Source organism: Oratosquilla oratoria, chromosome 11 (assembly GCF_046742065.1).
Source record: "Oratosquilla oratoria isolate Oo_2021 chromosome 11, ASM4674206v1, whole genome shotgun sequence".
Classification (NCBI taxonomy): domain Eukaryota; kingdom Metazoa; phylum Arthropoda; class Malacostraca; order Stomatopoda; family Squillidae; genus Oratosquilla; species Oratosquilla oratoria.
The window spans coordinates 1,407,416-1,422,749 of NC_134787.1; the positions used below are offsets into that span (position 1 = coordinate 1,407,416).

Consider the following 15,334-nt stretch of genomic DNA (forward strand, 5'->3'; position numbering starts at 1 on the left):
AGGTTCAAGTGCATACTAAACGGTTGACATAACGCGCTATTGTGGGTAATTAATCTTGGAAATTGCCCTCCTCGTCATTCGTATCTCGTGAAGGCTCAAGGATGATCGTTTCCGTTCTCGCTGGCTGGCTCTCGAGGTGTCGGGCCCATGCTTCACTTCGCCGATGGCGTTCGAGGGCAGAGACTATTGCCGTGAATCATGGCAGCAGTCACGAAGTCGCTAGCTAATGGTTCTGGTGATGCACGGTTATCACCAGCTAGCCCTGGGAGCTGATAGCCACGCAGGAGAGTGATGGGTGAGCATTCGGCACGACGACATGGGCCCTTCCCCCTGATTTAACTGGGTTATTGGTGCTGCCTCACCCCATGTTTTTGGGGACATCACAAATATTCGTTGGGCTTGAGATGAGCGAATCCTTGCTTAGATTGTTAAGCTTCGTGAACATGCATATGTGAAAGGCACTAATGTATTCTAACCTGGTAAAGATTGAGAACAAGAATTTCCTCGTCGGTCATGGTCTTATGCATGCTACACTAAAACGAGAGTAAATCTGTAAAATATTGGAGAAATACCGGAGTCCCGAAACCTGATTTCAGGTGTATGAAATCGACTGGAATTGTCATGAATAAATGGAACAAGTGTCATCCATCCGCTGTGCGGCGACGATGGGCCGTCTGACCCTACTGTCTCGCTGAGGGCCGTTGGCACCAGCTGAATGGGATCGCCTGCCAGTCAGCAGCTAGAATGGAGGTGCAAGTCGTAAATCTCAGATAAAGAGTTTATCAATCAATCAATCAATCAATCAAATCAGCCATCCTGAGTCCACTGCTGAACAAAGGCCTCCTTCATAGCATTCCATGATTCACACGACCGCGCCATTCTCTGCCACGTAACTCCTGCAAACTTCTCAATCTCGTCTCTCCACCTTCTGCCTGGTCTCAGTTAATATGGATAGATTTAATTGGATTCTCTCTGGCCGAGTGCGTTAGAGCGTCGCTACTTGCGGCGGAGGTCGAGGTGACTACGGCAGTTTGAACCCTGCTGCGAGGGAATTGGACCAAAGGCATGGTTCACAAAATTCCACGCTACAAAGTCCTCTGCAAGGGGCACTGTCCTAGCCTCCTGATAAGAGCAGATCGCGACGTTAAACCGAATCATGGGAAGATTGAGTCCTCTTTGTTGTGGAGAGGCTTCCCCTCAGTCGACTGACTGACTGACTGCAGCTGGGGTAAAGGTATGCAGCCAGTGTTAATCAACGGCACCATTGAAGGCTGCACCCCAGGCAGTGTCATGTTAGTTATGACGCGCCCGTCTTGTACAGACGTCAGAGCCTTGAGCCAAGCAGCAGCGGAGGAAGAGAGTGTTCACTTGACAGCTGAAGCAGCTGTTGAAGAGGATAAATGTGGTGCTGGTGGGGGGGTGGGGGTGTTAGGGTCTCTATGGCACATGATGAAAATAAGAACCTCGGGTTTGTGTCTTGTGGTGTCAGTGACGGGACGTGTTATGGGATGATAGCGTCTCCATAGCGACAGGGCGGGAGGATCAGAGGCGTAGCTGAGCACGTTAAAATCCCCTTCTAAGGAGATCAGGTGCTTTACATTGCACCGTCCCAGAAATAGACTCAAGGATGCCGACCCACCCTCCTCAGGGAGCCATCAGGTGAGATAAGGTCTGCACCGTCTCAGATAAGGTCGTGTGAGGAAACGAAACGAAGTGGAATGAGGTGATGTTAATTTTAATGACATAAGTGCGCTCGGGAAGGAGCGGAACCTTTCGCATAAAAATTATTTCTAGAACCCTTACGATAAGTTCATTTGCACCCTACTTGCGTAGCGAGTTTAGTATTGCTGTGTTCTTCCGAGTCCAAGGCCTCGTAATCTGCAAAAGCTAAGCAAAGTGGTAACTTGTATTCTGTCGTTGTCTCGATTAGTTGATTCATCACCTGCAAATGGTCTAGTCCAAGATTCGCTTCTAAAGCCTGCCTATTCTCTTGGTTATCTTCTCAAACTTGATTTAGTCTTTAGTCTATTTGTAAGGATCTTGGAGATTGCTGTATATACATTTGATAAGCTAATCGGTCAGTAGTTACTAAGGTCTTTCTGGTCTCCTTTTTTATGAAGCATTCCACCAAGATTCAGGAACGCTTTCATGAGGTAAGCACTGGGTATACAACTGAGCTAATTCAGTATAAACTTTTCCCTGCGTCTTTCAGAAGGTCTATCGATATACCATCTTCCCGAGGTGCTTTTCCTCGTTTCATATTCTTTTGAGTAAACTACTTCTTTGTAACTTCTAGTTCAATGTTAACGTCAACAGATGGATTTACTGACTCAGTTACGGTCTTTGACGAATAAAGCTCTTGGTAAAATTCTTGTACTCTTTTTACTATTCTGTCTCAGCATTTAATGTTCTCTCCATTTCTATCCTTCAGAGCATTTGCTGCCTCCCTAAATCTAGTCTGCGCTCGATCCCTTTAATACTCTTACAGAATAGTATCCTCTATTTCATCCACGTTTCTCTTTCTCTTCTGATCTCAGCCATTTATTGATAAGCTTCTTTAGTTACACTATCTTTATTTCTCCTAAAAATATTCACAAAATTCAATATTCAGACCTTCGACGATGCCCTCGTTATTCATTAGAGCTTCGGATCTATTTTTGAATTTTAAAAGAAATTCCTTCTTGTTATCCTTCACCTTCGCAATGACTATTTTATTTTTCGAAGTTATTTTATTTCTCACGGCAACCTTCCATTATGTGGTCACTACCCATATTTACTTTATGACAGAAACATTGCTAACGCTCTTGTTCTCATCTCCTAATATGAAGTCTATTCCGTTCTTTGATCTTTCTTTTGGATTTTCCAGGTCCATTTACGACCTTCACATTTTTGGAAGGGAAAAAAAAAAAGTTCATTATTCTCATGTTGTAGTTCTCTGCAAAATTGACCAACAAATCGCCTCATCTCCCATATTCTTCCCCACTTTGGCATTAAAGTCGCCTATTAATTACGAATGTGTATTTGCTTTTTTCTTGATCCATTATCTGACTTAGATCACCATGGAAGGATTCAATTTCATCGTCTGGACTCTGTGAAGTTGGTGTATAAACCTAAATTAATTTTAGAGTGTACCTTTTACACAGCTTTATCACAATCCAAAGTGCCTATCCGATAAACCTCACGGTTTATCAAGAATCCTACTCCATTAGATCTTTCTTTTTCCTTGCCACTATAATAGAACAGGTAGTGACTGTCTTGTAACGTTATCAGTTTTTCTTCCACTTATCGGACTTCGCTCAGTCCCACGATGTCCCACTTGATGTTGTCTAGTTCTTCCAGACTACGGTTTTCAGAGTGTTCTCACATTGTAAGTATATATTTTCTTTGTCATCATGCTATTTAATGTCCAATACCTAGATCTGCTTGGAAAACACTTACATTCGGTGGTATTCTGTCCGTAAGCACACGAGGCAATGCGGTTGGACCCTTAGGAGACGATGATCCAACAGGAACGCCCGGTTTTGTTTTGTTTGTGCAAGTCATGATTGCTACGAAGGAATTTTGGCGGTAAAAACACTTCCCTTCCAACTAGTTTCTGGCGAGATGTTTCTTTGGTGCCACTTTATTTAGTCTGTTCGGTGGATTCATATATAAATGTATAGGGTACCCTATGGTCCACGCCGTCTTTATGACGGTAAACCATATATCTATGGAAAAAGTCCACGCCGTCGTTAAGACGGTAACCTATATATCTATGGAAAAAATCCCTGTTCGCCATCAGGGACGTAACTTGTAGCAGTGGGTACTGCGACTGTGTGTGCGAGCTGCTCTTTGTCTCATCTTTCATACAAAACCCGTTTGATATGGGTGACTGCAGCTGCAGAGATTCTCATCTCTATCGACAGAGCTTTTGTAATCATTAAGATTCCCAAGCCTATCCACCTCCTCAAAGTGTCAACTCTCTATCTCTCTCTCCCCCTCTCTCTCTTTCTCTCTCTCTCTTTTCCTCTCCCCCTATTTTTCTCACTTTCTGTCTCTCGCGAGGTGCGAAGGTTTATCCCCACTGTTTTTACAACTTGTGACAACAGTTACAACTACGGGTATGAGAGGACGGAACTAATATCCTCGCCGCAGCGACAGTCAGCGGCTGCGTAGGCCCTCCCTCCCTCCCTCCTTTGGCCGACATTAGATAAAGTGCACGCCTCGCACGCTCACTCTCGTAGTTTCCTGCTGATTGCGCTGCATTAGCCAACAATGTGCATTGCATAATTGTGTGTGTGCGTACATTTATGTGTATACACGTGTATATAATTATATGTGTGTGTATGTCTTTATATATTCATTGAATGTATATACTTACACACACACACACACACACACACACACACACACACACATATATATATATGTATATGTATTTATACATATATATATATATACATACATATATATATATGTATATATATATATATATATATATATATATTTATATATGTTGAGACATTCTGACATGTTGACGTAAGTGGAGTAGGAAACACAGGAGTCTTATTCTGAGTTTATTCCTGACTAGTTTCGCATGTATGCTAGCCAAATTACCCGCGCGTTGCTGCGGGCAAATGATGATCATCTTAATTTTGAAAGAATTTGTGGAGAAAAGTTACACGTATCAATATATCTCAAAGGAGGTAACACAAATAAAAATTTAAGAAAGTAAGAAAAAAATCAATTTGAGGAGGGAGACACCCTTTGGAAATAAAATATATTCGGCCGGAAGAGAAGAATTGAACAAACTTTTTTATTATCTTTGAACTGAAATAAAATACCGCTCGCGAAAATGTAGAATAAAAATAACCAATATTTAAACATTTGGTAAAATTATACAGTCATTTTACATTTACATACTTTCTCCTTACAAAGGCTATCATAGTTTGTGGCAACATTAATTTCACAAATATAAGTAATATTTATGAACACATACCTATGGTTTGTTTAATCATAGTAATTTTGTCACAAAATGCCAATCGTGGTAAGGGCAGTAGTGGCGTGTTACCCTACCATACCCCTTTAACCTTTAACCCTGGCCAAAATCATATTTTTTTTTTTTTGGAAATGAAATATAGTTATCCAAGTACCTGAAGTGATAGGGTATCAGAATATATATGGTTACTGGGGTCTATCTCCAAAACCCTAGGAGGAGTTCGTGAACAGACAGACAAGCTACTACTTATATATATATAAATAAATATATATATACATACATATGTATATATATATATATATATATATATATATACATATATATCAATCAATCAAATCAGCCATCCTGAGTCCACTGCTGAACAAAGGCCTTCATAGCATTCCATGATTCACACGACCGTGCCATCCTCTGCCACGTCACTCCTGCAAACTTCTCGATATATTATATATATATATATATATATATATATATATATATATATATATATATATAATCAATCGATCTACCATGCTGAGTCCACTGCTGAACAAAGGGCTCTTTCGTAGCATTCCAACATCTGCCAAGTCACTCCTGCAAACTTCTCTATATTATCCCTACACCTTCTGTATAGTCTCGCTCTTGCACGCTTCCCATATCGCAGCGTCCACTCAGGAACACATTTGCTCCATCGTTCATCAGTCGTTCGCATTAGCTTGCCCAATTCCACTTCCTCTTTTAACGCTTCCACAAAATGTTTGACTCCAGTCTTCTTCCTCATCCAACTTGCTCTCTTTCGGTCTCTCGACATTATTCCCTCCGTTGATCTCTCCACTCAGCTCTGTGCATTCTTTAGCTTTGTCTCCATCGCCCTCGTCAGTTTCCAAGTCTTACACCCATAGATTATTGCTGGCTGAATGCAATGATTGTAAACTTTACGTTTCAAACATAAAGTTAGAGAGCCTCTCAGGATTTTGTTATATTTACCAAACATTTCCCAACCAATTGTAATACGCCTTTTTATTTCATCATCATGATCTTTAGTCTCTTTCATCATCCGACCTAAATAATTATACTCTTCAACTTCAAGACTCACCATCGATTATAATTTCTTTACTTTGAACTTTCGTGTTGAACATTACTTTGGTGTTAATCTTGTTAATTTTTAAACCTACTTTGAGACTTGTTCAGATCACTCAATATATCTTGCAAGTCTTCTGCTCTTTCTGAAGTAAGAATAATCTCATCAGGAAATGTTAGGTGGTTCAAATATTCGCCTTTAGTTTTCAAACCTTTCTCTTCCCAACTCAGGCTTCTAAAAATCTCCAAGCAAGCTGTAAATAAGTTGTGTGTATAATATATATATATATATATATAAGTATATATATATATAGTTGTGTGGGTTTGGTGTCGCCGCGGCCATGACCTTGGTTCTATATTTTCATACCCACTCTTGATTTCACTAGTCACCTCACACCCAGTCATGTTGTCAACATTTGCCTTGGTGTTCGAGAGAGCAATTTCCGTTCGTTCTTCGAGGCTGCCAAATTTTTGCATGATACCGGCTGCCCTCCCCCCACCCCCAGACAAAAAAAAAATCAGACGTGGACTTCACACTGATTTACTTGTGCTTTCCCACTATCTCCCGTCCTGCCGACACTGTACGGAGGGGAAATGAACGAGATAGACTGAATCATGATAAGATGAAAAGCGCCGTCAGGAGCTGAAGGGGTCAGTCGTGATAGGTTTTCCTCCCTTTGCTACCAGTGAGGTGCCGTGAAGATGACCAGAATGCTCGTAGTCTGACGGCGGCCGGAATGAAAAGGAACTGCATCACGTCCCTGAAGGCAAGCCAAGACGGAGTCCCCATTTGACGCAAAGGCACGAAATTTGCGTTCGTCCTAATATTTTGGGAAAGAAGGTCAAACACCTTTCTTACTGGTTGACACTCTTCCTTGTAATCCTTGCTGTTGCCGGGTTACTTCATCTCTGTGACGCCAATTCTGGCGCCAGAGTTCTAGAAGAGGAGACAAAAGTCTCCGGGGGGCAAAGCCAAGCAGCAAGTGCCAACGCGAGGCTAGCAGGCAACATGCGTGCCAGAGGAGTAGGGAAAAAAAACCGCAGTACTGTATGTAGTGTCTTCGTTTTGACGTGACCGAGAACAAGAGCTGCATCAGCTGTTGGGGTGAAAAATCTTGGCAAAGATGTTGGTATTAAGGAAACAAAATGGTATTTCAGTGATGTTTGAAAATTGCAAACAAACAATTCAGCAGCATTAGTGGATAAAGTCTTCGCCACGATTGGTAAATGATAAAGTCTCCGCCTTGGTGTAAGATGCAAGAAGCTCAGACCTTTTCGTCGTTTGGCAGGTGAGAACGGTTTCAGTGACAGGGAAGAAAGAAATTGATGAAATATATATAATTAGAGATTCAAAAATGGAGATTTTTCTTTTACTATTTGTTTATACACACACACACACACACACACACACACACATGTATATATATATATGCTGGTACATTGTGACAAGTTGATGAAGGTGGAAAAAGAAGTCACGGGTCTAGTTCCGAGTTCATGAGTTTATTCCTGACCGGTTTCTTCAGAGGAAGAAGCATAGAGCGAAACCGGTCAGGAATAAACTCAGGAACTCGGAACTAGACCCGTGACTTCTTAAACTCATGAATGGTTTTTGCGCACACTATTTCAAAAACCATTCATGAGTTTACGAGCAAACTAGACACTGCGAGATACAAAGGTAGGTGTGTGCGTGCGTGTGTTTGTGTGTGTGTGTGCGTGTGTGTGTGTGCGTGTGTTTGTGTGTGTGTGTGTGTGTGTGTGTGTGTGTGTGTGTTTCAAAAACATTCATGAGTTTAAGAGCAAACTAGACACTGCGAGATACAAAGGTATGTGTGTGTGTGTGTGCGTGCATGTGTGTGTGTTGGGTCGGGTCGGGTCGGGTCGGATCGTGTGACGTAAGAGGAAGAATGAATGCCAACTAGACGCTCTGGTTATTAGGACCTCATCAGAGTTGTGTGTGGGCGAATGAAAAATGTAAGTGCAGCCACGTGTACCAATTATTTCTCTTTCGCGCACGCATTTGATCACTTTTTTTCCATTATTTTTTGCGCACGTGTCCAGCAACATCTGCGCGTGGAAATGGAATTGGGAGCACGAGGTTGTATGCAAATTGCTCCTTTTCTATTGTATTTTGGCACAGAAACACATGGAAATGGACAGCACGCGTATATACAGAGCACATACACAGAACCCTATAACTTGTCGTATGCACAACCCTTGTTACAGAAAACGTGCACACACATCGTTCAGGGCATTGTATATTTGCATATGTACAGTCACGAGTAAAAGTTTTGACCCACCGAGAGTTTTTCTACGAAATTCAAATTATTTGACAATTTTTTCACACAGCTGAATACTACATATGAAAATATATCACGTACTCGACAGAAGTCATATTGGCGTTGTGAGAACTGTAGTCTGGGTCAGAATTTTTTTTCTGGTGACTGCACGTATTTTCCCACCCATGCAATCGACACTGAAGGCTGCAACACGATTGCAAATGTGCAAAACGAAATTTAATGGAGCGGCAGAAGTCGGTCTGGCAGGCTCTTTGAAGGGGTGGACAGACAGACAGGCGGAGGAACTGACAAGCGCAGGGTGACCTTGGCAGTGGGAACAGTCGTGGTTTGATAGACTTCTGGCGACCTGCCCGAAGGTGCAGATGACGTCGACGGCTTGTTGGTCGTTTGGGCTGCATGTCTTGACAGACCAGCTTGTCAGAATGTAAGAGGTCCTGGGAAGGAAAACAATGCACACGGTCACCACCGAGGGACAACCACGGGAAAGAATGAAGTCGCCTGGAGAGGGCAGCCAAGGTGGATGAGAGCAATGTGTCTCCCAGTGTGGAAAGGGGTTGCTTGCTCCAACGTTTGGTTGTTGAGCACCCCGCCGCCGTTGACAATGGTGACGAGTTTGACGGACGAGTACAGGGTAGTCGAGTGGTACTGCAAGGAGACAACACCGTAAAGCTGGACCTGTCATACCTCTAATATCACTGGGCCCATTGGCATAACGGTACAAATGTTTTACGTAATGATATTGAACAAGGACCTTTTTTTTTCTAATGAGGTCCAATAATCCTACATCACCCGGGAGGTTCTTTTGGCTGAATGAAATGGTGTAGCGACAAGAAAGAAAAAAACGCTGCTTCGTTTAGGATAACCCCCGATTAGACAACTTTATGGATGGGGATGACAGGTGGTGATGGATACGGAGTTGCCTAGTGTAGGCCCTATGGTCTCTTGCAGTCTCCTTCATTCTTATGTTCTTATAACCGAGACGATAGAGCGCCGTATCGGGTGGGTGTCGCTGGACCGTATGACTTTTAGAAGAACGTTCGCGTCATATATGGGTTAATCTACGAAGCTTTTGTGACGGATCTCGGGCCTTTAACCCCTACGCTGTGCCTTAGGGGTTTTTCCTTCGGATGAACAGTATCGTATAGTGTTAGCCATAAAGAATGTATTCCTCGAGTTGAAATAGTTACTCGAAGATCCTCAAGAGACTTAGTCAGTCGAAGAATAAGAAAGAGGACGGGAACGCGGTAAGGCACTGACAGCGTGGAGAGTTCGTGTCGTATTGTCCTCACCTTCTCTCCGCCTTCCTTGAGCTGAATGAAATCGTCAGGTGTCGCTCAGAATGGAATATGTACTGTAGAGCAAGGGTTCTCAACCCTTTTTTCTCATTGCGTATCCCAATGGTCATCAGACCATAGTCCCGTACCCCCGTTAAACTGACACAGAATATAGAATAGCAATGTAGTAAGACTAATTAAATATACGATGGTATCACAATGGATATCAAATTATTCAAATCGTAATGACTTTATTTATCAGTTAAGCATTAACATAAAAAACCAATGAACAGTGTTCTCTCTCTGCAGATTTAAATGTTTAAGTCATCTTTCGCTAGTCATCCAAGTACCCTTGGAAACCGTCCCGCGAACCCCAGGTTCAGAAGCCCTGCTGCAGAAGGTGGGACCCCCCCGGACAGCCCCTTCCCCCCCCCACCTCCCTACTTGCTCAAGTGGATGGAATCGCGCGTTCAAAGCTTGTAGCTGCAGAGGGCGTCTGTCTATCCAAAATTTGTTGTTAAAGTCCCGGGGAGAAGGGCGAGATCAGAGCCTTCTTTCGAGAGATGATAACAATGAAGAAAATGGTGGAAGGAGGTAATGAGGGCCCCGATAGAAGCAGGTCACCGATCCGAAGGTGCTAATTGAAGGAATTTGAACTCCCTCGCTACAGTGACGGCCCTAAGCCAGATCAAGCCCAGAACAAAATAATTAGATCATGATGCAGTCCAGAAGGTCTTATTTGATGTGTTTGTAACGCGTGAGCTACGGCGTCACACTTGAGCAGAATGAATTCGGTGGTCAAACCACGTGCATTACGTCAGTGGTCATCTCCTTGACCCAGTTAACTTGATGTCCCAGAGACAATGGAGATCACGTGCAATAAGGAGGGAATGCACGTGGTTTCGCAGCTCACGTTGCGCCGAGCACGTGCATAGTGGCACCTCGGGGGATCCTCTTGCACGTGCGTGCGAATGTGCGTGCCGCCTCATGTTCGTGCGGGGAGCCGGCACGTGACTGGGTGGACGGTCGTGTCGCTTGACCCCGAAAGACGTGATCGGAGACTAGATAGCCCTGAAGGCAGCCGCTTTGCTCTCCAGCAAAATTGTACATTTTCTTTCTTTCGTTTCTTTTCTTTTGGGGTATGGGCTGGCATTGGAACACAAAAGTAGTTTGTTTTAATTCATACATGTAGTTTTTTTGCGTGTGGCTCCTGGCGAGATTGCCTCCGATTGTCTTTCGCTGAAAACTGACCCGCCTTCTACTGCAGTTGCTGTCAGTGACTTCTGCTTAGCTTGTAAGTCCTAGTACAAAGGGCAGAGGTGACGACCATGTTCCAGCTAAGCGTCTCCTGGCGTGAGCTCTACCTCTCTATTAATTTCTGTAGACCTGTCAGCACACTTTGGAGCTGCAAAAAACCTTTTGTGTCTTTAGTTGCTGCGGATTTTGACCCCGACTTCCCCCCAGGGTCACTCGCAGTGTCCAGGTACCAACTTCTCTTTGTTCAACTCTTCCTCAAAGGATTATCATTACCGTTTCGTTACCAAGGGATGAGATAGCCTGCGGGTAGCCAGAGGAAAACGAAAAGTGTCACGGAAAGGTTTAAGGGAAGTAAGCTTTAATCCCCTTGTCACTAAGGGAGAGGGCGCCTCTGAAAAAAGTGTCACCCGCTGTAGGAAGGGTTGGGTTTCTCCCAGGGGACTAAATGGCCGGCGACAACGTACAGGGACACTCACAGGCAATTCTTTTCTTGAAACCACGCCCAACCCCGCCCCTTCTTCTTCACTTGCTGCGCGGTTACAGAGTCATTTCTGGAGCGACCCATCGTGCAGTACACTTACTTTAAGAGAGAGACTTCGTATAAATGTTAGGATGGTGAGTGCGCTGTATACGGAAGCAGATACTGTCGCGTCCCTCAACCCTTACCAACTTCGGTTAGATACATTTAGCCGTTTACCCCGGTACTCCTATACAAAAATGCTTGTCATCATAGGGGTATATATTTACTCCTTTTTTTTTTCTTTTCTTTTTTTGAGAATCGCTGAGTTTCAGTAGACCAGATACGCCACAAACCCAACTCACGATCCAGTAGGACGAGCACCATGTAAGTTTAGTGCCACCAGTCCCGATGAATCACTCTTGTACCTGTCGGGAGCGTGGACGGCTACGACCCGCCGAATCGGGTCGGTTGGCGTACTGACTCTGAATGCGGCCGTATGACTGTTTTATATATAAACTTTGGGGGAATAGTACAGGTGCCCACTCCCCCATAAAGGCCGGAACGAAATTACGAGAAAACCGGATCACTACTGGATCGAACTGCCTCGTATAAAAGTCACGGTTCCTGACTGTTGCCCCAAGGCCCAAGAAAAGAGAGAGAACTTGTCAGTTGACCTCGAGAGGAACGTGGCGCCATGAGGAAGTGCGGCAGCCGTTGGCCTCAGGTGTTCCGTCTGACACCTCCTCGTGACGTCATGTCGTTGGTTTTCTTCCCGAAGTGAACTGCCATCTGTTGTTGCTTAGCCCCGGCTCCGAGCACATGCAGCCTCTTAGGACTTTTTTTGTTGTTGTGCAGTGCGAGTCATGAGCATAACCGGCGTTGGCGTGAGCGCAGGGAATTAATTATGGAGTATTTGAAATCATATACCCGTGGCGTACTCTTGCAACAAAATTTGAAATTTTTACGTTTCGCTCGGGCTTACATCTGTGCAGCAGTAAATCAATGTCAGCAGTGCGAGTCTTGGCAACACGTGTCGTCATCGGATAGCTTCATGTAGTGTTGTGAAAGCATTGCTACAACTATTTCCATGCAAGGTGTGTGTGTGTACAGAGTGCGTGTACATACTAAATGAATTTCGTTCACTGTTGTCAGTAGAACTATCCTCAAGTGGCCCCCTGCCCATGTCTGCGGTTAAGGCAGACGAACTGTTAAACCGCTCTGCTATCAGGGGCTACTCAAAAATGGAGTGTGTGGGACGAAAAAAATTGATCTCACGATGACCTCACAGACAGGCTGGTCTGGGCCGCCCTGATTACCGGTTCATAGTTGAAGGTGAAGATAATTCAAGTCAGACCCTTCTGCATTGTGCGTGTGTATGTGTGTGAATGCTTCAACGTGGTCTTGGATCACGTGCTGCACTCTTGATCGACATTTATTACCCTCTTGCTTCGGGGGACAGTAACGGCGTGCAGTGTTACTGAAACTTTCAAACCCAGAAAAGGGGTCAAGATGCACCACACTAAGGACGACTGTGGACTGGTACCACTGAAGAGCACTTCGTCTCTGTGAATTATTCGAAGAACTAAAATCCGCCCAGGAAAGCCTCTCAGACCTAAGCTGCAATAAAGCGAAGCACTGCTGGCTGAGGGCCAAGCGCGCGTTTTGCACCGGCGATTAGGTCTTTGTTTCTTTGTCACTCCTAATGAAGAGTCACCATTCACCCTAAGTACATTAACCTCTGTCCATTCAGGAAGGGAAACAATGAATAAACAAACAAGCAAGTAATTGCCCCTGCACGACGATTGCTAGGCGACCATAAGTCAAGCGGTTTTTTTTTTTTTTTTTTTTTTTTGTACTCTCCTGCTCTTGAGGAGAGATACAAGGACGTTTGTGGTCCTTCCCCCTTCCCTTCCCCTCCCCTCTCCAGACGGATTCCCGGTTTGCTGGGACCCTCAAGTGTTTTGGTTAGGTGAGGATATCCTCAAACCCTGAACTCCATTTGTTTGAGGTTCTGCTGAAATCGGTCGAACAGAATCGCGTTGCATTGGCAAGAAAAAGAATGATTAGAAAGCATCACGGTAGTAAAGGGTGTAATCGAGATGGCCATAGCCCCGTCTTTCTTTAGCATGTGAGGTCTTGCTTTTCGCTGAATAAAATTGTGTACCGAGTTCACCCGCACATCTCCAGAGAGTGTCTTCCTACCGGAAGGGACCTGAGCCCCCAATGTGGGAGGTTCTGCCTTTAGACCTTAACCTGAGCAAAATCTCCAAAGAACGCCATTGTACCGTGAGAAGGTCATAGTCACTCGTTCTCTCTCCAAACTCCTCTTGTCTTGAGGAGTACTCGCATTCATGGGTGTCATCTTAATCGCCCATTAAACTACTCCGTGACGCTTGAGTAACCGCGTCAGCTTAAAGTCTTCACCCCCGTGACCCGCTGCGCAGACATGGAATGATGAGCACCAAAGACGAGGCGACGACGACGACGACGTGCTGAGAGAGAAGGGCGAACCGGGGATGGGTGGTGAGGTATCCAGTTTGTCGAGACCCCGCGGCTCAAAACGTGGATCCGCTTCTCAGCTGTAAAGAATCTTCCGGCGTGATACACAGTGGAGTTCGTACTGCGCGTTGCCGTATTGAAAGGTTGAGGCCACTTGGCCTTCCTGTGTGTGCGCGCGCGCGTGTGCGCCATTGGACACTGCCCTCTTTTCACTCCTCGTGTCGTGGCATTTTTGTGGCCGCACAGCTACCCGTCACTACGGAGAGGGAGGGGTGTGTGTGTTGGGGTGGGGGGTGGGGGGCTCAATCAATCAATCAAATCAGCCATCCTGAGTCCACTGCTGAACAAAGGCCTCCTTTATAGCATTCCATGATTCACACGACCGCGCCATCCTCTGCCACGTCACTCCTGCAAACTTCTCAATCTCGTCTCTCCACCTTCTGTCTGATCTCTCTCTTCCACGCTCCCTGTCTCGCGGCGTTCACTCTTTTACTGCTTCCACAATATCTTTCACACTAGTCTGCTCTCTCACCCAACTTGCTCTCTTTCGGTCTCTCATCGTTATTCCCATCTGATCTCTCCATTCTCCTCTGTTCTGTCCTTAGTTTTGTTTCCATTGTCTTCGGTGGTGGGGAGGGTTACTTTCAGCCAAATAAAGATTAAAGTCGCTCGCCGGCAAAATGCACAAAATCGTAAAACGTAGTGAATAGGTTTGGCTAACCGAGATGGATTTAACCATTGCGAAGCGAAGAGGTTTCCCTTCGAATGAAAAGAAAGTCAAGAATGAAAATAAAAGGGTTGATGGTCCCTTTTGTTCATCTGAAGGTCTGTTTTGTGCCCAGTTGGGGCACAGACCGATCGCGAGGTCGTTCTAGCCTTAATTTCAGTAAATGAGAGTAGTCTGGCATTATCTAGAGCAAAATTGAATAAGTAGATAAATAGATAGATAAATCAAGTAGACTAAGTATGTACGGCACCGAAAGGAAGGGACCACAGTGTCCATAATCGTGTTTGAGCTGTTCCGTGAATGGGGCTCCACCAAAAAGTTTTCGAACACACGCAACGCAAGGGGATTTTGTTTTGGTACTACGGTTGGTCCATTGCAGACCAAGTGGCCAGTATGAGCCGGAACTAATTTGAGTATGATTCTCTCGAGTATTTTATTCCATCTTCTATTCTAGAAATACCACCGGCTGCCACTTGATCCTTAAACATAAACCTCCACCTCCACCTCCTTCTGCTCCTCCTCCTCCACCTCCTTCTGCTCCTCCTCCTCCTCCTTCACCTACTCTTCCTCTTCTTCCTCGACTGACTTCGTTATGCGACTAGAACTTGTCACCATGGCGTTCAATTTCCAGTCACGTGTGTCCCCACAGATCCCTGTGTCACTTGGAGGACCGCAGTCATCTGTCTCATGACAGGTCGTGTCACGTGAAGGGTGGTAACCGCCTCCCTCCCCCAACCCAGTGTGGGTGGCCCGCCCGTTGTGGGGCCACCCACACTGTGGCCCACC

At 44.9% G+C, this 15,334-nt stretch overlaps 1 protein-coding gene across 1 annotated transcript in view; it reads left to right on the top strand.

The window, feature by feature from the left end:
- Window positions 1–7,273: 7,273 nt before the first annotated feature.
- LOC143029543 (uncharacterized) overlaps window positions 7,274–15,334 on the top strand; it is a 318,829-nt gene continuing 310,768 nt past the window's right edge. The window contains exon 1 of the mRNA XM_076192202.1: window positions 7,274–7,323. Within this exon, the coding sequence (XP_076048317.1) occupies window positions 7,289–7,323 (35 nt within the window). The 5' untranslated portion in view covers window positions 7,274–7,288. The remainder of the gene's footprint in view (window positions 7,324–15,334) is intronic.